The 25,980-nt window shown below is 39.7% G+C and overlaps 1 protein-coding gene across 4 annotated transcripts in view; it reads left to right on the top strand.

Moving 5' to 3' along the window:
- Positions 1-25,980, top strand: part of mmp16.L (matrix metallopeptidase 16 L homeolog) — a 194,306-nt gene that overhangs the window by 130,416 nt on the left and 37,910 nt on the right. For all 4 annotated transcript variants that reach the window (XM_041565421.1, XM_041565423.1, XM_041565422.1 and 1 more), the window contains 2 exon segments: positions 20,556-20,717; positions 25,103-25,320. In XM_041565421.1, coding sequence (XP_041421355.1) covers positions 20,556-20,717; positions 25,103-25,320 — 380 coding nt within the window.

The following is a 25,980-nucleotide window of genomic DNA, read 5'->3' as shown; positions in this document are numbered from 1 at the left end:
CTTCAGTGCAGCAGGAGGGATTGTAACTGAGAAGAGAACTCGCCTAGGTCACAAAAGTGTGGATTACCTGACCTTTATTAAAATGAATGAGGGGTGGATCTCGGAGGGTTACTGCACGCCGGAAGACTTGTTCTGAGTTTCTGATTCTGACTCCCCATGCAGCTGTCCTTCTCTGCACGCCTCATGACTCCACATACAGCTGTCCTTTAGCGTCCTCCTCCCTCCACCACCGTTACAAACTAGGGTGCAAACCCTACTGGTTTAATTTGAATCCAGGTAAATCCTGAGTTTTTCTGGCCTCTGTGCTTCAGTGGCTGCGACCAAAAAAAACTGAATATTTTCAGCATTTATATGGCATATTTTTTCTGGCCTCTGTGCTTCAGTGGCTGTGACAAAAAAATGAATATTTTCAGCATTTATATGGCATATTTTTTCTGGCCTCTGTGCTTCAGTGGCTGTGACAAAAAAATGAATATTTTCAGCATTTATATGGCATATTGTTTCGGCCTCTGTGCTTCAGTGGCTGCGACAAAAATAAATGAATATTTTCAGCATTTATATGGCATATTTTTTCTGGCCTCTGTGCTTCAGTGGCTGCGACCAAAAAAAACAGAATATTTTCAGCATTTATATGGCATATTTTTTCTGGCCTCTGTGCTTCAGTGGCTGTGACAAAAAAATGAATATTTTCAGCATTCATATGGCATATTGTTTCGGCCTCTGTGCTTCAGTGGCTGCGACAAAAATAAATGAATATTTTCAGCATTTATATGGCATATTTTTTCTGGCCTCTGTGCTTCAGTGGCTGCGACCAAAAAAAACAGAATATTTTCAGCATTTATATGGCATATTTTTTCTGGCCTCTGTGCTTCAGTGGCTGTGACAAAAAAATGAATATTTTCAGCATTTATATGGCATATTTTTTCTGGCCTCTGTGCTTCAGTGGCTGCGACCAAAAAAAACAGAATATTTTCAGCATTTATATGGCATATTTTTTCTGGCCTCTGTGCTTCAGTGGCTGCGACCAAAAAAAACAGAATATTTTCAGCATTTATATGGCATATTTTTTCTGGCCTCTGTGCTTCAGTGGCTGCGACCAAAAAAATTGAATATTTTCAGCATTTATATGGCATATTTTTTCTGGCCTCTGTGCTTCAGTGTCTGCGACAAAAAATTTTTATATTGTTAGCATTTATATGGCATATTTTTCCTGGCCTCTGTGCTGCAGTGGCTGCGACAAAAAAAAATTAATATTGTTTGCATTTATATGGCATATTTTTTCTGGCCTCTGTGCTGCAGTGGCTGCGACAAAAAAAAATTAATATTGTTTGCATTTATATGGCATATTTTTTCTGGCCTCTGTGCTGCAGTGGCTGCGACAAAAAAAAATTAATATTGTTTGCATTTATATGGCATATTTTTTCTGGCCTCTGTGCTGCAGTGGCTGCGACAAAAAAAATTAATATTGTTTGCATTTACATGGCATATTTTTTCTGGCCTCTGTGCTGCAGTGGCTGCCACAAAAAAAATTAATATTTTCAGCATTTATATGGCATATTGTTTCTGGACTTCTGGTTCAGTGGCTGCGACAAAAAAAACATAATTTTTCAGGAAAGTACACATGCCTAATTTTTCAGGGTTCTGCAACAGTGGCAAAATCGCATCTTTTATGGTCACCGCAGGTGATCAATAAAGTAGACCAAAACTGGGCCCACACTGCAGAATCAGTGTTTTTTGGTTCACTTCACTGTACATTGAATTACCTCTGCCTGACCGTGCACGTGCGCACAAGCACGGTGACTGCTAAACACACCACTACAGAAATATTGCCACCAACAGGACGAACATCCTGGAGGTGAGAAGCAACTAGTAATTAAAAACTATTATTTGCTCACTTGACGGTATCATTCATTAAAGCTCTTTGCGTCTTTTTGCGTTGCAGTAAGCACCGCGTTTCGTCTTTGCGTGTGAACAGGCTGTAACCTTTACACGACTTGATTGGCATGTAGACGCCGGACGTTTTAAAGCATTTTATTACACAGGTTTAGAAATGTAGTGTGATTTCTGCCCTTTACAGCACAAAACGCAGCGCTGTGTCAACAATGGATTTTTTAGAAACATTTTTGCCCTTGATCCCCCTCTGGCATGGCACTGTCCAGGTCGTTGCACCCTTAAAACAACTTTAAAATCATTTTTCTGGCCAGAAATGTCTTTTCTAGCTTTTAAAATTCGCCTTCCCATTGAAGTCTATGGGGTTCGCGACGTTCGCGAACCGTTCGCATTTTTGACGCAAGTTCGCGAATATGTTCGCGAACTTTTTTTCCGACGTTCGCTACATCCCTAGTGGCGAATAGTTGAATCTTGAAAGGGCCAGTGTATGATAAATTTTGAAAATCAAATTCGAATTTTAACAATTCCATGATAACCCTTGATAAATATGCCCCTTAAGGTATGAAGATCCAAATTATGGAAAGATCCATTATCCAGAAACCCCCAGGTCCCAAGCATTTTGGATAACAGGTTCCATACCTGTATTGCCATCAGAAATATGGAGACATACACCAACATATCATGCACATCTGCCAACTGCTTGGTTTAAAAAAATCAGCCATACACAGTAGTGATGTGCGGGTCGGGTTTTTCCTGACCCCCACCAGATCTGTCCCAGCCCTCACTCCACCCGCTCCCGTCCGAGCCCAATTTCTGGCTTCCCTTTATAGACTCACGCTGATCCGCCCTGCCGATTACATCACAAAAGGGGCAGGGCTAGCAGGTGTGCGGCTATAAACCCGGAAGTTGGAAGCCAGCAGTTGAAGATGGCGGACAGGGGCAGCAGGAGGAAGAGCTTGACCCGGACCCGCCCGCCACCTGCAAAGGGGGGTTGGCCCGAACCCGACTGACACGCGGGTAAACCCACGGGTCCCGTGGGTATCGGGGCGGCCCGCACATCACTAATAGACAGGTCAACCAGGCATGTTATCTACCAGTAGGCTAATCAGTGACCGGCACCTTTCTATTATTCTACTTGTTTGGCCCAACAGACTGAATGGTCAGAAGAACAGAAAGTGAGGAGGAGCTGCAGTTGAATTTGCTCCTATATCTGCTTTACACTGGAAGATATGATGCATCAATAAGTATAGGATATCGGGATCATCAGGGAACCATAAACACACACCAAAAATCCTTTATGTTCAGATTTATGTTCAGATTTAACCATCTTCTTAGAGTGGACATTAAAGGAGTGGTTCACCTTAAATAAAACTTTTAGTATGTTATACAGTAGAATGGCTGATTCTAAGCAACTTTTCAATTGTTCTTTATTTGTTTATTTTTTGTAGTTTTTTTTATAGTCGTCCTCTGACTCTTTCCAGCTTTCAAATGTGGGTCACTGACCCCCCATCTAAAAACAAATGCTCTGTAAGGCTACACATTTATTGCTATTACTCGTCTTCTAGTCTCTCCTAGTCATAGTCCAGTCTGTCATTCAAGTCAATGCATGGTTGCTAGGGTAATTTGGACCCCCTAGCAGATTGAATAAAAAGCTAAGTAACTGAAAAACCACAAATAATAAAAAATGAAAAACAATTGCAAATTGTCTCACTTTCTCTCTGTGTCATTCTAAGGGGCAAATTCACTAACCGGCAAAAATTTGCCAGCGATGGCTTTGTGCACATCGCAACATTTCGCCAGCGTTAGCCTCTTCGCTCTTTAGTAAATTCCCCCCCAAAAGTTGACTCAAAGGTGAATAGCCCATTTAATAAACGAGTGTTATAAAAGACAGAGGGTCTCATTTATAAACACTGGGCAAATTTGCACGTGGGCAATAACCCATGGCAACCAATCAGTGATTAGCTTTTTCAGCCAGCTGCAGGTTGAGCATTGAAAACAATCATCAGATTGGTTGCCATGGGTTACTGCCCAGGTGCAAATTTGCCCAGTGTTTATAAACGACCCCCATAGTTTCCAGAAAACCTGACCCTGTGTCTATAAGACAAACCAATAGAGAAAGTGGAAGAAAGAGTCTGGAACAACAGTGTTTAACGAATAAACAGACAAATAATTAGCCAAGAAAGGTTCCGACATTAGAAGGAAACAGTAAGAAACAGAGATTTCCCCAGGGTGAGCGAGGGATATTATTTGCACTCTGATGACTATAACAGTTTACATTTCATATGAGTTCATTATGGCAAAGTCCGTGTCGGTATAGAAAGCCTATTGAAATATTATGTCTGTGGCTGACAGATGATAATCCTGGCACTTGCTGCAGTTATATCAGTTACATTAAACAAGGGATAATCGCTGACGTTTCAGCTACAAACTAAAACATAAGCACCACTTTAACAGCTTTCTATTGATCCTGGGAGCGGAGGCTGGTTAACATGTTATGGAGACTATAAATTCAGTGCACTATATTGAAGTCTTATTTTTCAAGCATTTGATCAGATGAGATCTGATTGATTGTTGTGGATAACAGCGTTGCAATTGTATCTTCTACGTGGTAAACCAGTCCCCACTGTGTGTTACTGAGACTTCTGGAAGGTTTATATGTAGCAGTGCAGCTAAATGTCTCCTCACATTGCTCTTAAACATGTTTTACTTGTCTGACGGAGATAGGAAAGGACAGGGAAAGTTAAACTAAAGAAGTAGCAAGAAATGTTGTACATTATGTTTTGGGCTTCTGTACCAGCCCAAGGCAACCACAGCCCTTTAGCAGTAAAGATCTGTGTCTCCAAAGATGCCCCAGTAGCTCCCCATCTTCTTTTCTGCTGATTCACTGCCCATGCTCTGTGCTGCTGTCACTTACTGAGCTTAGGGACCCACTCACAATATAAAGTACACATAGAATAGAAATGTCACAATATAAGGCTGGTAAGTAATTAATACAGATAATTACTACATGGCAGTAGGGATGTAGCGAACCGCCGAGTATGTGTTCGCGAACGCCGTTCGCGAACACCGGCAAAAAATGCGAACAGTTCGCGAACAGTTCGCGAACTTCGAACATCCGAAAATCGTTCGATTCGAACGATCGAAGGACTTTTAATCGTTCGATCGAACGATTTTCGTTCGAATCGAACAAAAATCGTTCGATTTTAGCGACCGAATGGTCGAATGGTCGAACGATTTTGACGCGAACGTCGCGCGACGTTCGCGAACTTGCGGCGGACGCGAACAGCCGATGTTCGCGCGAACAAGTTCGCCGCAGAACAGTTCGCTACATCCCTACATGGCAGCACAGAAACCAGTGCAATTAGCATCAGAATTTAATAATCATCCCTGTAGCATCAGCTTATATTACAGGCCAACCTCATTTTCTGCTGGATAATTAGTGACGATCCCTAAGCTTAGCTTCTCAACAGCTGCTCAGAGCCCACTGAGCATGTGAGTGTCGCAGACACTTTCCAAGATGGTGACCCCCTGTGACAAGTTTGAAGTCCTGGATCATTGCTGCTATTGACAAGCTGAAACTTTAGGCTGGTGCAATATGTTCAGTATATAAAACATGGCATTTTTAGCCACATTCATTTTTAGGGTTTAGTTCTCCTTTAATAGGGAGATTGTACATTATTTTCTCTTTGCTATGACTACTCTATCTTGTATAAAGGAGTTACTGGCTCATCTTGTAGTTTTTCTCTCAGCCAAGCTTCAATGTATTTCAGGCTGGCAACATCATTCCTTATCACCAGGAGGGGCCTGCAAAGAGAAGGGGGTCTGCTCCATATTACCCCACTATTGCATGTGTTCTGCAACTGCCCAATTAGCTCCCTGATCACATTTACATGGTTAGGGGTCTTATCAGTGGTGGTGTGGGGGCTCTGGGATTCCAAAGTACTAATTGTCTCAAATGTCCCAAATTGTACCAAATGTTAGGCACCCCCAAGTGAATGTATTTAGCCGGTGCTCCTATCAGCAGAAAACTGCCCGGCCCGGGGGTATACCAGTGAGCACCACGGAGCGATCTTCTTCCATTTTCCTCCTTCTTCTTGCGGCTGCGCATGAGCAGTAGAACGAAAAGCCAAACTTTAACTATTTCGTTCAGCTGCGCATGTATGCCCCAGGAAATTTGAAGAAAGAAGAAGACGGAAGAGGATCGCTCCGCGGTGCTCACTGGAATAACCCCGGGCCGGTGAAGTTTTCTGCTGATAGGAGCACCGGCCCGGGGTTTCAGGTAAGTCAATACAATCACTTGGGGTGCCTAACACATGGCACCCCCAAGTGCTGCAAGCCTTTCCTTCTCCTTTAAAGGAGAAGGAAACCCCCAGGGCGCTAAACCCCTCCCCCCCTCCCCTGTGCTGCCCCCCCTCCCTCCTCCCCCCTGGCCTACCTGTCCCCCTGGGCAAATGCCCCTAACTTTTTACTCACCCCTCTGCGCAGGTCCTGTCCACGGAGTACGCAGTCGCCATCTTCTCCCACGCGCGTCTTCTTCCTGCTCTGATCGGCGTTTTCTGGCGCATGCGCAGTAGGAACAGGTACCGGTACGGCTCTACTGCGCATGCGCCGAATGTCACGAAGTGAAATCGGAAAACTTCGTGACATTCGGCGCATGCGCAGTAGAGCCGTACCGGTACCTGTTCCTACTGCGCATGCGCCAGAAAACGCCGATCAGAGCAGGAAGAAGACGCGCGTGGGAGAAGATGGCGACTGCGTACTCCGTGGACAGGACCTGCGCAGAGGGGTGAGTAAAAAGTTAGGGGCATTTGCCCAGGGGGACAGGTAGGCCAGGGGGAGGAGGGAGGGGGGGGCAGCACAGGGGAGGGGGGGAGGGGTTTAGCGCCCTGGGGGTTTCCTTCTCCTTTAAATAAAAGCTACATTTGTTGCTATTTCATGAGACAAACCGTGCAACAGAAATTAAGCTTCTCGGTGTTGCATGTTCCTATGTGGCCAGTGCGGTATTTAGGTCCAGTGTTACCCTGGGCACTGGATCTAAGAGGGCTCTCCAGTTTGCGAAAGTGATGCCATGCGAACAGCAGCGCATGATGTCACGTAATGTAACGGCCTACAGGGAATCATTACAGTTCCCCATAGATCTGTCATAGCAAGTGTATTGGTGCAATATTTTTTTCAATTGCCCCCCCCAAGTTGCATCCTAGGCAGGTGCCTCTTATGCCTACTCCTACTTCTGGCCCTGATTGTCAAAGTTGTCAATAAGTAGGTTCTAGTGAGGTCCAAGTGAATGCTTTTCTACAATGGCTCTTGACCTAAATGTTACAGTTGGGAATCTAAAAGGCATTGTTTTGTGTTACATTAGATGTCCTTTATGAATGCAAGTAGAATGTGCAAAGTGTTTACCCACATTGCAGCTCTTTCTAGTTATCCAATGTAATAGTGGCCACATTAAGGGGCAGATTTATCAAAGGTCAAATTTAGAAGTTACAGTATGTGAATTTTTTTTAACTCAATTTCAATGTGCTCACAACTCAAATGGGAGGAAAATTCGAATGTCTAATATTCGATCAAATAGGAACAACCTGAAAATGTAAATCGAATTGAATTCAAATCAAGTTCTCCTCCGAAAAAAACAACTCTTTCGCATAAGATTTTTTTTTTGATGATGGTTTTTTCTCCCATTGGAGTCTATGGGCCGTCATTTTCGCAGGTGAAAATTTGGCTCATCACTCTTGTTAACAAATTCAAATAATTCAAGGGTCCTCTGCCATTGACTTCTACATGAACTTGGCAGGTTTTTAGATGGCGATTATTCGAATCAGAACTGTTTCCAGGGTAGAGGCGTGATAAATTTCACATTCAAGTTCAAATTCAAGTTGGTGCTTTTAAATTTGAATTTGTGAGTTTCGACCGCAAAAAATTTGAAAATTAGAATTCGAATTCACCATTCAAACCTTAATAAATCTGCCCGTAAAAGTTGTGCCTTCTTCAAATATGCTTACGTTTTGACGCAAATCTTGTGCACATTATTGTGTCTACCTTTTCAGGGTGGTTCACTTCTCCGGTAGCATTCAAAATGGGATACGTATCTGATTCACTGGGCATATGTCTGGTTTAATATATATATATATATATATATATATATATATATATATATATATATATATATATATATATATATATATATATATATATATATATATTAGTTAATAAAGACACATTTATTCCAGACAAACAGCCTGTAGTAGTGTGGCTAATAAGAGAGGCCTGGGAGTTAATTATTATTGTAAATTATCCTTGAGCTAGTTAAGAACCCCTACCCTAGTGTAACATAGGATAAAAGATAAACGAGTAGCATGCATACATTATCCAGGTGGAGAAAAAAGAAATGCCCTCCCTGTGCCACGGGTGAGTAAAACTGAACAGGATCAAATATCTGCTTTCAATCCGTTTTTAATGAGTATTTAGCGAGAGACCCATTCGCTCTCACAAAGAACCACTATTATAAACGGCATTTCTATTGTTCGCAGATGGGATTCTTTTCTGTAAAATATTGAATCTTATAACAACCCTTTTCATTAAACACTATCTTGTATAATATATGATATAAACTTTTTATGTTTTTAATATAGTCTACTGCATATCTGGAATGAGAATAGTCTGCAGTGGGCTTGTTACTCTGGTGACTATAAAATCAAATCCATGTGGTTATTTAAGTACATGAATTTTATTATTTTATTCTTTATTAAAGCTTTCATTACACATGGCCCAACTTTTTCAGTTTCTCTGTATCTTTTTCCCAGTGCATCTTAATCTCGGTCCCACTGCAATAAAGCAGAGAGATTGGAGTGTGAGTTCAGGGCTCAGGTTGAAATGATGGTGAGATGTTGGGAATTCAGTGGAGAGTTAATAAACATAGACAGTGCAGCTGTGGTCACACAATTAGGCTGACAGTTGCATTTTCAGAATTAGTATTCAGTATTAAAGAAAGACACGTTTTTCTAGTGCAGGCATCTTTAAAATTAAAGCATTAATAGCATTTTTCAGTGCTCCACACCAAAAAAAAATTGTGGCTCAGGTGCATTGGGTTGAGGCATGAAAGTATGGCTGTGTGGATTGAGGCATTGCTAAATGTACCCTGTATGAATGCTGCCAAATATGTTGCGGTTTTAAAGGAACAGTAACACCAAAAACTGAAAGTGTATCAAATATTATGTACTGTTGCTATGCACTGGCAAAACTGCCCCCGAGGCTACACAGCAGTTTATTTATATAAACTATACTAGTCTTTCTAACAGTATATTAGATGTTAGCAGTAAATTAGATGTTAATTACTTTAAAACTCTTTAATTTTTTGGTGTTACTGATCCTTTAATATACTAATGTATTTCTGTGTTGATTGAAAGAAGTTAAAGGGGAACTATCATGAACATGAAATTCTAATATAAACTTCAGCGTACTGAAATACAGGTATAGGACCTATTATCCAGAATGCTCAGGACCTGGGGCTTTTCAGATAACGGGTCTTTCCGTAATTTGGATCTACACACCTTAAGTCTACTAGAAAATCATGTAAACATTAAATAAACCAAAAGACTGGTTTTGCTTCCAATAAGGATTTATTATATCTTAGTTTAGATCAAGTTATTATTACAGAGAAAAAGGAAATCATTTTTAAACATGTGGATTATTTAATTATAATGGAGTCTATGGGAGACGGCCTTTCCGTTATTCCGTAATTAGAGCTCGCTCTATTCAAATCACCAGACATCACGTCTCTCTACATGCAGAATTTGAGTAAAAGGCAGTTCTTTTGTTAGATTGTGTTTGTACTGGAATCAGTTATTTGAGTGAACTCTAATTCATCTGCTAGGAAACCCTATAAGATCTGACACCCAACTGCTGCATTAAGACAGAATGAATAGAGAGGAATAGTGAGAGGAATAGTGAACATAAACTTGATTATTTCAGAAACGATGCAGAATGTTTAATTGATTGTATTTATAAAGTTTCTTATTTCAGTATTGTGAAGCTTATATTAAATTTTTATTTTTGTTAAAGTTCCCCTTTAAGTACATTCAAGGCATATATACACCACACCCTTTGGTAATTCTAAAATGTAGTTAAACTACATAAACCAAAAACAACTGGAAATCCAACTTATATATTAATTTAACCTGGAAAATAACTGTACAATAGCTGTTAAATACAATTCAAAATTAACTAAAGTATTGTTCTTAGAGACAGAATTGCTTCTGCTATATCCTCCTTTATAGAAGCTCTGATTATTTTCAGTGCTTTTATTTAAAGTTATTAGGTACATGTTTGGCAATTTAGACTCCAGGTTCCCAAAATTGCTCACAACTCCTCCTCCACAGCTCTGTTGAAATTAGAGCTCACCCACTTTCTATTCATTCCTGTGGGATTTGTAGAGGAGTATTTATAAATGGGTGAAAGTCCACAATTTGATAAATACACCATAACATAAAAACCCCAAAGGAATGAATAGAAAATGGGTGAGCCCCTCAGCCTGCCCAAATACTTGCTGTGAAATCTGGCGGCGGAGCTGAGTGCAAGGGAGTTAGGCATCGCCAATCCAGTTAACACATAAGACGTAGTCTTTGCACACATTCCAATTAAATCAAGGAGGGGCTAGAGAGGGTAGAAATGCTAATGGCAGCACCAAATATAAATCTGGCACTGCCTAAAGCCACACCAATAGGCAACTGACTCAGTAGGCAGTCAATATGGAACTCTGCATGGCCAGTGTTAGGAAGAGAGGTCATAATCAAAAATATTCCTGCAATCAGCCATTTCTCTGGGTTATTCCGTTTCCTCCCTCTCTACTTAACCATAAAGGCCATTAACTTTGCATTAAATAACCATATGTTTTTTTAGTCTATGATAAAACTAACCCTATTGTGTGAATGAATCTTTAGATTGTAAGCTCTTTTGTGACAAGGTTCATGTGAATTATATTTTCTACAAAGTGCTGCGTAAACATGTTGGTACTAGAGCAGCAGTTACATCTGTCCGTGTGTTTCTGTGCTGTTGCCGTTTAGCTCTATGGTATTGATATCCCCAGCTGTCATATAGTCCGTCTGGCTCTTTGCTTGCTGTCAGCAGGGAAACTCACTGTATCATGTTGACTGCTGCTTACAAAGAATAATCTTAATCCCTCCAAATGTGTCTGCCAATGCCAACCCATATGCCTGCTGCACGTTGGTAGGGAAGCAAACATGAATAGAGCCCATGTATTCCCACCGCCTGCGCTCCCTGATTAGATTCATGTTGTAAAAAAAAAGCTCAAAGCGAGTCAGATGGTCTCTGGATATTGATCTTATTATGTCTTGTTTGTTTCAACCCAAAATAAACCTGACTTGCATTGTTTGCATACATGCGCGTGTCAGTGTGTGTTTAGGATGAGGAAGGAGCTTGCTCATTAGAATTCCTTTGAATAGTGATTCCATTGAAATGATCTGTGCTAGTTCCCAGCATTGTTCCAGTGAATGTACAGTATGGAGTTTCATAGCCAGTTCCTGATGTTAGAAACATAATGCTCACATGGTCATGTTTAAAGAAATTATTAAAGGAGACCTATAGGATAAATGAAAAAAAAAATTAAGTTATATATGGTGTTGCTTTTACATGGCTCTAAAAATGTATATTATCTTTAAAAATAGCCCCTTTATTGGAGCTCCCTATATATGTTCTCTGATCCCTGTCTGTGTTTCAAATGAGGTTTGGGTGTGTCCTAACGGTCCCTGCCAGAAGCAGAGTAGGAGGGGACAGCCAATCACAGCTCTGCAGTCACACAAGCACAGACATGCTTCAGTTCCCTATCAGGTCCTGCTAGCTGCTGATTGGTTCCTGTCCTACAGTACACTACAGCCGCTGGCTCCCCTGCACAACCTGGGAATTCAGGGAGCAGGAAGTGGAAGGGAGGGATTATTAGGTTTTTTGCAGAAATATTCAATAAATCAGCCTGAAACACTACTTTTTTTAAGCACAATCCTTCTATATCTAAATGAGTATAATCCACTGGTACATTATTATTTTTTTACGCAAAATGTCTCCTTTAAACAAATTATTATTAAAATAAAATATGAAACAAAGATCTATCATTTACAATAGGCATCTAGTTAATATTTTAGTGGTTAAACTGTATGTGGGGGGTAATTTTATTTCTGTGGGAATGGTTTCTACACATCGTAATGTTGGGTTGGCTCAGATATGGTCGGCTTCCACCACATTTTCATGCAAAATCTACTCTGCAGGGCGAGCTTCTGTAAGAGATTCTATAGACGATGAGTCAGACGAGAACTGATATTGTACACATAGGAGACAAGAAGGGTTGATGAAGGAACAGGATCAGTGTGATGAGGGAATAGAGTCAGGGTCTGGCAGAGTAAGGACGGAGTGGGTGAAGAGAACAGGACTGGAACAGAGCAGGTGGAGAAGATGGACAACCAGTGACTGGACAGAATGGGCAAAGTACCCTACAGGTTTGGCCATTAGCAAAGCAACTGCAGGTAGGGTAGAATGTTTGACTACTGTAATTGTCTCTGAATGTGCCATTTATCCACAGTCCTTAGTTATTCTACCTTTATGGATAAGAGAGCTTGTCTCCCTACATTGTTACTTTATAGAAAGAAGCACAAAATGTATTAACACACAATATGTATTCAAAGACACGGGTAGAGAGAAAGAGCACACAAACACATGTACATACAGAAAAAAAAATATACATAAAACCATACCGCCCAAAATTTTGGAAGTAAAAAGAGAGACAAAAATTTTTTTCCGCACGTAGCGCAGCATTTTTTGACCACACCCCTTTCTGTGGCCACACCCCCTAATTACCATGTCTGTTTTACTAAATTTGGCAGGTTATGAAAGTTTGAAAATATTTCTCCTTATCTAAACTGTGTTTTTGTGTCTCAAAATTGTTACAAAGTATCTTATTTGCACCTGTGGCTGTTCTGGGCTCTCTGCTAAAAGCCAATTAAGTGAGAAACTTTGTTTCTTTTTCTGGCTGTTCAGTGCATAGAAAAGAGGGACTTTCCAGTACAAATGAGGGACTGCCGGTTGAGCTGTCAAAAGAGGGACTGTCCCTCCGAAAAAGGGACAGTTGGGAGGTATGACAAAACCATTACATGCACTTGCAATTTCAATAGATATTTATGTGAGTGATTGCACATTTTGATCAGGACATCATTTTAGTTGCAAGAGACGGCACCCTTGGTAAGTGGATCGTTAAATCATAAAAACCATAGTTTGTTAGATGCAATTCTTCAATATGGATAGACTGGGCGTTTTGTCACCATTAATTATCTACCATTAATAGTGTTCCAATAAAACACCAGTCCTCACAGCCAGGTCCATCAGAACATGATTTTAAAAGCAGGCAGAAAGAAATACTCATACAATAATAGTAAAAAACTGACTGGGTAAGGGCCTTGGGTTACGAAAACACTGCTAGAAATGCTTATTATCCTTCTCTTTTATGGTTGTTATCTACCAATGCTGCTACTCACTAATTGTTATCCAACGCACATTTTATCTAGACACTTATTTAAGCTCACTGTTGTATTTGTTTGGCATGGTTGTCTCATTGACTACCGCAGTGATTTCTCTTCTCTGTCAGCAGTAGCTTTACTTGTAGTTGAGTGGAAAAACAATGCTAATGGCAAACACTTGGGCCAGTAGGGGCTTATGGATTCAGAACACAGAAGGGCAGTGTGTATGGGCCCTTATTAGAACGTTTGAATGAACCTTTTTTGACTTAGTATCCTTTATTATTTTGTATCTTTCTCAATGTTAGAAACGGTTTAAGTGGCGCCATGGAGATGAGGGTCATGACTCAAAAAATGACTGTGCACCATTGGGTCGAGAGAATTTGTCACCAGGGAGGGCTTCCTGGAACATCCTGTTCTCCCACCCGGTTGCCTATTTAGATTATGATAGTAGGGTAACTTTTGCCCTTTGATTAACCTGACTCGTTTCCTTCTCTTGAAATTGCTTCCTTTTTAATCTTTTGATACAATTCCTGGTTTCCATGTTGTCACAGTTTCTTTTCCTACAAGCTGGTCATACTGATGTTATATTAGGTTTTTATTGGCTCATTTCTAAAGTGGACTTCACAATAAAAAAAACTTTTAGTGTTTATGTATTTATTATACACTGACTTGCTAAGCACCTTGGCCTCTTTGTGTTGGATGATGGACAGACTGATGGATCAAGACCAACTTCTGGTTGCACTGGCAAGTTCAGTGATGGGCTGGGATTGGACTGGCAGGTATCACCTTATAGAAGATGGTTTCTACATCATGTAAACATGGTGGAGTTGCCTCCTAGCTTCCTGTTGCAATTATAATATTTAGTTACTACATTTATAACACTTGGTCATTTGCAGGTTCACATTTATCTTTATTTGGCCCTTTAAATTGTACACTATGAATCTTTGGACCTTCTAAGGAATGTTTTTTATTTAAAGACTTACGTGTTTCGTGCCTTTAGGCATAGCCTATGACTAAGTGGGACATTCACTAAGAATCTTAGTTTTTTTTTTTCGCCAGCACTCCGCAAATTCACTAAAATCCAAAGTTGCGCTCATGGGTATCGTAAGGTTGCGAAGTTGCGCTAGCATTAATTCGCCAAGCAAAGTGAAGTTACGCTAGCGATGGTTAATTTGCATACGGCGCCAAATTCAAGTTACAATGGAGGTATATGTAGCATCACTACACAAGCCTGAGAAACCTTCAAAACAGCAAATAACATTTTTATTTTGCCCTACACATGTGCCCACTGTATAGTTAAGTTGCCATGAGTTAGGAAATGTAGGGGGGAAGGAGGGGAGCCCCAAAAAAATGATCGATCTTTTTCAGCCTATCACCCATAATAAAGAAAAAACGCCAGCGTTTTTTGGGGCTTAGAAAAAATTTTAACTTTTTTTGAAGCAATCCCTATCTACTCTATTGCGCTTCGCCTGGTCTGAGGTGGTGAAGGAAGTCTAGCGTAAAAGGTAGCGTTCAGAACACTGCGCGCGTTAGTGAATTTGCGTAGTTACGTCCGTTGCGCAAATTCTCCAGGCGTAAGGGTGCAAAGTAACACTAGTGAAGTTACGTCGAATACCCGCTAGCGTTAGGCGCTTCGGCGCTTAGTGAATTTGCCCCTAAGTGCCTAAAGTCCATTTTCTGTTTTGGATGTTTCATCTGACCATTTGTCACATTTACAGTCAGATACAGTCCCTCTGGGCATTATACCAGCTTTTTAACTTCTTGGCTTTATTAGAAATTGTAAATTGTAAGTACTAAAAGGGGAGTAAAGTCCCAAAAGTGCAGAACAGCATAATGTGTATAAATATGTGTCAATAATAATAATTTAGCAATAGGGGCCTACCCGCTTAGATCTGCATTGCATTCACCACCCTGAAGCCATAATGTTATTATATTTGCTAATAAACTTCCAAATCCTTTAACTTAACCAAACTAAAAAAGTCTTCCTTTTACTATTTCTTCTTTACAATTTCACATTAAAATTCTAAATCGAGCAGATTACTAAATTCAAGTTTCGTAATTTTCAACTTAATTAGTATGCTCAGTATTCTCAGTGGCTTTCTTGTTGTTTCTATATATACATTTGCTAGCATCTGCCCATACTTAGCTGCAGAATCTGCATTTAGCACTAGTCTTTCCGCTGCCTGCTCTTGTACTGTACCATAGTACAGAGCACCAACGTGGGGCTGCTCACACTAAAGGCACTAATGGGGTTTTGTAATAAAAGGCACTAAGTTTGCCCAGAGGCAGTAATCCATAGCAACAAATCAGCAGGTAGAATTTACTGGTCACCTGTTTAAATGCAAGCATCTTATTGGTTGCCATGGGTTACAATTCCTGGGCAAACTTAGTGCCTTATATTACACAAGAGGGTTAATGGTGAGATTTGGTAAGAATGTCTATTGGGGGTTATTTACTAAAATCCAAATTTATCTCATATTTTATTTTAAAAAAAACACAACCAAACTCCCATGCACGATTTTAGCTTATTTATGAATAATAAAAAAAAACCCTTAATTTAATCGGATCACGGAAAAACTTACATTAACAAAACATCAAGCAAAAACCCATATTGGTCTAATTTTTCAGTCATTTTCACAAATCGCTCAAATGTTTCGGGCTTTTTCTTGAATTGTTCTAATTTTCTGGTCTTTTTTCCCTGATTGCCTCGAATTTTTCAAGTTTTTGTCCAAAAACCCCCAAAAGTCAGATTTTTAGGCTAAACCCAGCACAGACCATAAAAACGTCAGTGTAACGTTCACAGCGGGAAACCGCTGCAACAGGAGTTAAATTCACACTTGGTAGTGCGTGTTGTGGAAGCCCAGGGAAAAAGCCACAAATACTTGAAGCAGGCATGGTGAAATATACAGGATTTAATGGAACTGAAGCAAAACAGGAACAGGTCAAAAATAAAGTCTTTACCAGGCAGGCAATGAAAATCTGGAACAAAAACACAGGAACAAGATTCAGGAACTTGGAATATCCAGGCACCGATTCAGGAACAAAACCAAACAGATTCAGATTCAAATTCAAACAGATTCAGATTCAAACAGATTCAGGTTGGCAGGTCAGGAACAAACAGAATACATTCAATGACTCAGCCCTGAGCAAGGCTCAGGGTGTGGTTTATAAAGGGCAACTGATTAGAAAACACAAAACACATGAGAGTAACAAGAAGGGAGGAGACCAGGGAGTAGACAAACTGGAAACATAACAAGATACAGGATCACTGTAACAGGATCAGGACCAACCCCAAGAGCCTCCAGTGGCTCACTTGGTAAGTGCACCGACTGTGCACCTAAAGTCCAGCAACCCCAGTCCCAAGTGTTCAAATCCCAGATGGTCCTTACAGTCAGATTGAGATAGGTGCCTCTCCTATTGACCTTCACAGGTCTGAGATGGCTGATTTTTAGATTCTGGCTATTTGCTCAAAAAAATCTAGGGTTTTTTTTCATCTAAAAATTCTAGTTTTCTAGTGAAAAAAAAATAGAATTTTTTGAGATTTTAACATTTGGATTTCAATAAATAACCCCCAAGATTTATTCCAGAATACGCCTCAAAGCCCACCTTGAAGTTTGGATGTGGGGATTTCCAGGTGAAGTCTTAAATGTTCTCGGAGCTGTGTTTGATGCTGCAGCCGTGATTATTCAATCTTTAATGTGAACTTTAACTGGAAAAATCACTATAGGGTAGACCAAATAATGGAAACCCCAAACATATTTCAAATCATAATGATCAAAGATACAATGCTCATAATTAACGTGTACTAAATGGAAAACGGCAAGTCATCCTATTAGAAGCAGTTATTCACCTCATTCAAATTTCTGTTTTCTAAATGGGGGCACAAGATCATGGAAACAAACTCTACAGCAGAGGAACACGCAGCCATGACAACTAAAAATTAGTTTTGAAACTGCTGCAACCAGTCCATGTTGTATTTTGAAACCACATTTTACCATCTTGCTTTCTGTCCCTGCAGACTGGGTACCTGAAATTGTTCTGTTCTTGGCATATTTTTAGTTGGTCATCACTGAATCTGAATGCTCATTTTTAAATTCAAAATTGAAAATAAAATTGGCAAAACAAAATCTCCCCTTCAATATATCATGAAAGATTTCCTGTGTAGGAACTGACGTAGCCTACAAATTCAGTAAAAACCATCCATAAAGTTTTGCCGATACTGAACCTGCAAATAAAACCAAACCGCTATCATCACCAGGAAGTCTAAGGGCAAGTGAAGCCTCATCAAGTCACAGCTTGGTGCCTGGTTACAGTCTGATGCATTTTAATTGCTCCGATTTCTTGATGTGCTGACAAGTCTTCAACTCTTGTTCCCCCCAGGAATGAGCCCTCACAGTCATTCTTTCCTTTAACAGCTCACACATTTTATGTTGATGAAACATACCAAGTACAGTTTAATTACTTGATTGCCAATCATCTTAAGACTAGTAATTACCAAGAGGTTTTTCGAGACAGTATCTTGTATTACAAGTATGGCGGGTCATCCTTCTGGACACGAGTGCATATCTGGCTCCTGCAGCTGCTAATTTCATCTTCATTTATTTTCTCCCCGTGCAAAACCCGTTAATTTCTTAATGGCAGACATACCAAGATCCAGTATTTTTTAATTACATCAACATGTTATTATATATAATTTGTTACAACGTGTCATCTCTTACTCAGATTGAAATATTAGTACTGGTGCGTTTTATAAAGGAGAAGGAAAGCTAAAGAGCAAGCTAGAATGCTATATTTATTCTGTAGAATGTTTTACCATACCTTAGTAAAAATCTATAGAAGCTCTCTGTTTATTTAGGATAGCAGCTGCAGTATTAGCTTGGTGTGACATCACTTCCTGCCTGAGTCTCTCCCTGCTCATTTATAGCTCTGGGCTCAGATTACAGCAGAGAAGGGAGGGAGGGGGAGAGGAGCAAACTGAGCATGCTCACGCCTGGGGCAAGGATGTTTAAGATGAAGGCAGGAAGTCTGATACAGAAGCCCATGTGTACACAATAGAAGGAAAGAAATGCGTTTTTTTTTTTTTGACAGAGGACTCAGAGCAGCATTACTTTGAGGGTTTACTGGTATATTTATATAGTCCTTTCTGATAAGGCTTACTTAATTTTAACCTTTCCTTCTCCTTTAAAGGGGAACGGTCACTGTTATAAATGTGTCCAGATTACAGTGAATGTTGTAAGGTACTGTCCCACCAGCAGGTTTCTTCACAAGAGGAAAAAACCCCAAAACTCTGTGGTCTGCTTGTTATTATTAGTACGCATATGGGATCCATTATCCAGATACTCATTATCCAGAACGCTCTGAAATACAAAAAGGCCATCTCCCATAGACTCCATTTTATTTAAACAGTCCAAAATTTTAAAAAACGATTCCCTTTTTCTATAATAGTAAAACAGTACCTTGTACACGATCCAAACCAAGATATAATGAAGCAAAACCAGCCTATTAAGTTTATTTGATGTATAAATGATTTTCTTACTTAAGTTATGAAAATTCAAATTACGGAAACATCGTTATCTGGAAACCCCAGGTCCCAAGCATTCAAGACTGGTACAGCTGGTTTGCAACCAAACATACCCAACTGTGCATTTTTTGACAAAAAACTGCTGGCACCAGCACTGACAAGACCTTGCCATTAAACTTAATGACAGTTGGCACCAATGGTTTTTGACCCTTTATCTGCAAGCCAGGTGTATCATTTGCCTTAGTCACAAATAGGTTGAACTGTTTTTTTTAGATATAACAGTTTATTGCTTATTGCTTCCTCAACCTAACATTTTCCTAAAAAACAACCCAACCATGCTGCGGTACAGTAGTGTATTGCCAATTGTTGGCTCATACTGGAATCAGCCAGTGAGAGCAAGTGAAATCTGTCAATAGCATGAGTGAGTTGTTTGCAACCAGACACGAATATTTGGTTGATGAAAACTATTAGTGAAAAAGACATCTTAAACATATTCTACAGTTTCGTTTTTAAACTGAATTTAAAAACAAACCACAGATCCCATCAATATTGCCTGTTTATATACAGGGTATATCCTCTATTTTTGCCTTAATTGGGATATAGCTTATTTTGAATATTTTTTACATATATGGGCAGACTTAAGCTGCCAATTCGGGCTCTTCAGAACAATTCTACAGCTTATCTGCCTGTGTATGGAGCCCTAGGACAGGCCAACCAATCAAACCAAGTTTGACATTCTCATAGGATTGAGGTCTGCATCTGCACATTGATGTGGCCCTCGATTCGACTGCTTTCATTACAGCTATTATGATCTGATTGTTGGCCAAAGCCAAACAATCGAATCAGTCCAGTATTTCCCATCTCAAGGTGGGCATATTGGTGAAAGATCTGTTTATTATCCATCTTATAATACCATGATCCCCATCCAGTGGCTCTTGAGCAACATGTTGTTTCCCAACCACTTAGATGTTGCTCCCAGTGGCCTCAAAGCAGGTGCTTATTTTTGATTTGATTTTTGATTTTTGCCTGGAGGCAAGTTTTGGATGCATAAAAACCAGCTGTACTGTCAAACAGAGCCTCCTATAGGCTGCCAGTCCACATAGGAGCTACCAAATGGCCAATCACAGCACTTATTTTGAATCAACCAGAAACATTTTTCATGCTTGTGATGCTCCCCAACTCTTTTTACTTAAATTTTGCTCACAGGGAAAAAAAGGTTGGGGATTCCTGTTATAATATAATAGCATGTCCTCATATCTTACTCTAAATTGGACAACAAATACACTTTTACAAATAACTTAATTTGCTTGGCTTACATTTTCTTTCATTATGGAAAATATTTTTTTATTCTTGTAGTTATCCCCTGTTTAGTGTTGATGTTGCTATCCTGTTATTTTGTAAATGTGTAAATGCAGTTAGAACTTTTTTGGGCTGCCTCCTGTTCCGCGACTGTGCACATAATGAAAGGAAGTACAAGGCATTTGATGCAATTATAATATAGATTTTTTTAAACAGCACCCGGCCTCCACCAAAACCAATTAAGTCATATTTAAGTAGTTTCCAACTGTGCAATTACGTTATTGATCAAACCCAATGACTGAATCTCTTTTCTCTTTTTTTCCCCCTAGGAAATGACCTATTTCTAGTTGCAGTACATGAATTGGGTCACGCATTAGGCCTAGAACATTCCAATGACCCCACTGCGATAATGGCTCCCTTTTATCAGTACATGGAAACAGACAACTTCAAGCTACCTACTGATGACTTACAAGGAATTCAGAAAATTTATGGTAAACGTCAAGTTTTGTGTGTTTTTTTAAAACAACGTTTCAAGGTGTTGTATTGTATGAAATAAATCATAAAAGAATTATGGGTCAGGGATCTGTCCTTCTATCTTGAACATGTAAAGCTTTATTTGGTCCCGATTTCTTTATTAGAATGCTTCTATCGACCCAAATGCCCTATCCTCAACTCTCAGGCTGAAATTGTACTGCAACTGACAATCCAAAAAACTATTGGCAAATTAAAAATGTATAAGGGTCATTTACTTACTGCAAGTGTGCAAAGTTACATCGTTTTTCCCCATATTTCAAGCGTCATTGCTGCCACAAAGGGAAAATGTGCCTGGATCCATGCACTTGTCTGTGTGCTTAAAGGGCATGTAAAGTCTAAAATAGAATAAGGCTAGAAATGCTGTATCTTGTATACTAAATATAAACATGAACTTACTGCACCACAAGCCTAATCAAACAAATAATTTATGCTTTCAAAGTTGGCTACAGGGGGTCACTTTGTTAAACATCTTTGCTAGACTAAGACTGTGCACATGCTCAGTGTGGTCTGGGCTGCTTAGGGATCGTCATAAACAAAGCTGCTTGAGTTGGGAAGTAAGGCGGGGGCTCCCCCTGCTGTTCATAAGTATGATTGTTTCCCTGCTTAGCAGTTAGGGACCGTCTGACAATTCCTATCCACAGCAGTAAATGAAGGGAGAATTTCACTGCATACAGTCAGGTTTCTTATAAAAACAGTACACATTTTTTAATTTAAGTATATTGGAGATAGGTTTCTTTTTCATTAAAGAAAGTAAAAATGGCATTTTATTTTTTTGCCTTTAAACGTGAATCAGAAACAGATGGCCATTTCCAGATGCTGTCACCGTTAGGCGCAACAATTGACTCTAGTGGGCTGCTGCCACCTCCAAAGTTGGTGGTAGGTCCTGGGTTTCCTGCTTCAGAAGGTGCTCTGTGCTCATTTAAGAATAGGTGAAGGAATGGATGAAGGTGCATGAAGCACAACTATAGGGAATAGCAAGAATGGCTTTTAGGGTCGTACTGGGCTGGCGGGAGACCTGGAAAAACACGATGGGTCCTCCTCCAACTGCCGGTGCTGATCACAGTGTTCACCCCCAAAATTGATTGAGGTACCTGTTCTGTTGCGCTGTGGGGGGTAGGGCCCCCCACCCAGCCTACGACTGGTGTCGTGGGCTCCATTGGGCCCTGGACAGCCCAGTCTGCAATGCTTTAGACACAAGTACCTTTAATGAATTGGACGTTTGCATGCAAGGATTAAGGGTAAATTTGCCGTATCACAAATATGGTTTTATTAATAAATTATTTTTTACATTTTCTTTTGATCAAGGTTAATTTCTAAGCATTGGTCATCTTGGCATATTGTAGCTCCATAGTTGAAAGGACAAAACACTTAGAAATGCTTAGGTAACAGATTGTCTGAAATCATACCAGCTGCCATTGTAAGTAGTATATAGGGGCCACTTGACTAGGCAGTTAGAATCCAGTGACTGGAAGGCAGAACAGTTCCGTATATTTTTTTATGCAACGTGATAGATTGTGTATTTGCTTCAGCTGATTTTGTTCCCTCAAGGCTGGCACAACCCCTTAAGGACACAAAGAAATACTGTATGTCAGATATTTAAATTCTCACATTTTTTTCTTCTTCAGTCCACAACATTAAATCATGTGCTTGACTGAAATCTTTCTCGTTTTATCGTTATTAGGTATAAATTTCATTTCCCAACACAGAAAACTGGTGATCCAAATATATTTCCATATATGATTTTCATCACTCCCCGGTGTCATATTTATAGGTATTTTTGTATAATCTGCTCAGCCTTGTTCTTCTTCGTGGTTTTTGTCATTCCGCAGGGAACACATTGCTATTGATATTCATCAGTCCTTTATGAATTTTTAGCAAAAGGCGGAACAAACAGCATCCATTGATATGATAATCTAAACAGAGCCACATGAACCTGAAGGAACCTTTCCTGCTAAGCAGTTGATTTTTTGAAGTATAGTTAGTGATAAGTTGCGTTCAGACCTCTCAGTATTTGCAAAGCTGTTACTTCTCCACTTCTTGGTGGGATTTCTCTGTAGCCTATGATGAAGGTTTGCCAAATAGTCTACCCAGCATAAGGCAACTTGTTCACATCAGATATGCTCCTAGCAGTCCCATCTGCTGTGTTAACCTGATAAAGTCAATGGATCTTTGGCCATTGTGGCCTTACTCCTGGAGAACAGACTCAGTAATATTTTGAACATACAAATACAGGTATATGTAGTACCAGTTTTTTCAGAGTTGTCCATCATCATCACTATTTAGGAATAAAAAGTTCTAGTTCTTCAGCCACTCGTGAAAGGAGCAAACACGTTTCTTTACTACTTTCCAAAAACATTTTCTGAAGTATTTTTAACTGCCTAAAGCAGAAAGTGGAGGAGGGCTTCCGAATTCAATTAACACTGGTGGAGGTTATAGAGATAGGATAATAATGCAAAAGTAAGGGCAGAGACACACGGCCAGATTTAGGGAGATTAGTCGCCCAGCGACAAATCTCCTCTTCTTCGGGGCGACTAATCTCCCCGAACTGCCTCCCCTGCCTTCCCACCAGCAAGAATGAATATCGCCGCCGGCGGGGAGGCAATTGGAGCGCTCAGAGCACCGGGCGACTAATCTCACTGAATCTGACCATGTGTCTCTGCCCCAAACGGTGAACACAAGAAAAATAGACAAAATGAACGCTAGAAGGGTTACCCTCTTAAAATGGTGTATTGTTCCAGCAAATGCGTATTTAGCCAGTTGTAGATATGCAGAGAGGACAGCACCCAAGATGTAATAACAACTGTACAAAATATTTGTGCTCATGAAAATGCATTAGAAATTACAAAATAAAATGCATTTGCCACAACCAAAAAGGTTTTTTTTTCCCATGTTTATGCATGTTTAAATGAGTCTACCCTTCATCCTGTGGCTGTTCTAAGATGGTATTTTGTACAGGTATGGGATCCATTTTTAGCAAACCCGTTATCCAGAAAGGTCATCTCTATTGATGGGCAAATCTGAACCGTTTCATAGTGCCAAAGATTTTTGAAATGTAGACAATTCACTGAAATGCAATGAAATCTATGGACGAAAACAATTTTTGGACACGCAACATCCCATTGGAGTCTATGGGCATCATTTTCTCTGCAAAATTGGCGAAACATTTCACTCATTACTAGTCATCTCCCATAGACTGCATTATAATTAGATACTTTTACATTTTAAAAATTATTTTCTTTTTGTCTGTATTTTATATATATATATATATATATATATATATATATATATATAATGTACTTGTACTTGATTCCAAGTAAGATACTGTATAATTAATATTTATTGGGTTTATTCAATGTTTAAATATTTTTTTTTTGTAGATTTAGGGGCCCATTTATTAAGCCTCTATTTTTTCTGGTCAAGGTTTTTAGGGGAAAACTCAAATTTTCTGTGGAAAAAAAGAAAGCCTCGAATTTTTAGAGATTCATCATACCCCAAAGCCAATGGCAATTGTCCTTGAAGTTGTTTCTTGACATTGTGATCTGCCCTGGATAATCTAAAAATTTCGGGGTTTTCGTCCGATCAAAAAAGTTGTATTTTAGCACCGAAAACGTAATATAATCAAGTTTTCCTAGAGTCAATCGTACGATACAAAATTACGCTCAGTTTTGTTGTGATGTTTTGTTGCTCTGATTTTTTTCAAGAAAAATTAGTGATAAATGGGAGTTTGGTCGGATTTGTTTTCATAAAAAAGTTTGATTAATTCGAGTTTTAGTAAATAAGCCCCTAAAAGTATAGCGATCCAATTTATGGAAAGCCCCCTTGTCCGGAAAAACCCAGGTCCTGAGCATACTGGATACTAGGTCCCATACCTTTGTGAAATATTTGGCTTAATACCGAATCCGAACCCTAATTTGCATATGTAAATGCATCGTTTGATGAATTTTTTGGATTCAGATTCAGTTCAGCCAGGCACTTAGATTTGGCCGAATCTAAATTCTGCTGATAAAGGCAGAAACTTGGCCGAATCCTGAACCGAATCCTGGATTTGGTGCATGTTACACATAATCCTTCTATGTTCTGAACCATGGAGTGTTGCATTTTTTGGCCATAGCTGCAGAGTTCACATCTTTCTAGACATTTGTCAGTAGCCTATAAGAAGAGATATTGTAAAACTGTGTCAGCATAAGTGTTCCCCTGTTAAAGCACAATTCAACAGGAAATTTAGTTCATTGTGGACCTCTAGGTGAAGGATAGGGGTAAACCCTAAATGGCTCCAAATATTTCATTGAAATTCTTTTCCAATAGGATCATCTAATTTTTATTTCACCGTTTCTTAATTTAGGTCCACCAGAAAAGGCCCCAGCACCAACTAAACCCCTTCCTACCGTGCCACCACACCGTTCTGTTCCTCCAGTAGACCCTCGCAAGAATGACAGACAACCTAAACCACCCCGGCCGCCTACTGGAGACAAGCCATCTTACCCTGGAGCCAAACCCAACATCTGCGATGGGAATTTTAATACGCTTGCAATCCTACGCCGAGAGATGTTTGTTTTTAAGGTGAGATTTGATTATACTGTAAGTATTGTCTGTTTTAATACTGCGCTGCACAAATCTTACCAGTTGGCTCCCTACAGAATAATGCCGGCTCTACACAATGGATGTTAAAAGAGCTCAGACAGAGGTGGAATTTTTCACTAAGCGTTTTTGAGACCATATTCATAACACAAGCATCTGGAATTCTTAGAACTGTTAGGATTACAAGCCTATATTGCATGTTGCTTTCAGATAAAAATAAATATCATTCAGCCTGTGAATGAGAACTATTAAGGTTTAATTCTGGAGCTGATGTCACACTGAGGCTTTTATGCCTCAAATGCTCATGTGTAAGATCCCCAGTGGCGGTTTGAATTACATCTTTCAGGTTTTAATTTTTAGGCTGCCCTATTTTTTTTTTCTTACTGATATTGTGTTCTGATGGAATTCAAATGAACTTAGAGCACTGAATAAAGAGGATTTGTTAAATTTATTAAACTGTGGTGTAATGCCTGTAGGACTTTCAGTTCAAGCCCTCTTAAAAGTCAAACCTTTGACCCCCTTAGTTTATTAAAATTTTACGGATGTGGGGAAACATTGGTGTATCAGCTATTCATCCATAGTTCGTTCATCCTTCAGGTTTGTCTTTTAGACGTATTTAGGGGAGCCAATAGCCTTTACCTT

The sequence above is a fragment of the Xenopus laevis genome, chromosome 6L, assembly GCF_017654675.1.
Source record: "Xenopus laevis strain J_2021 chromosome 6L, Xenopus_laevis_v10.1, whole genome shotgun sequence".
In the NCBI taxonomy this organism is placed as follows: Eukaryota; Metazoa; Chordata; class Amphibia; order Anura; family Pipidae; genus Xenopus; species Xenopus laevis.
The sequence above is the reverse complement of the archived record's forward strand: the minus strand, read 5'-3'. Positions and strand labels throughout refer to the sequence as shown.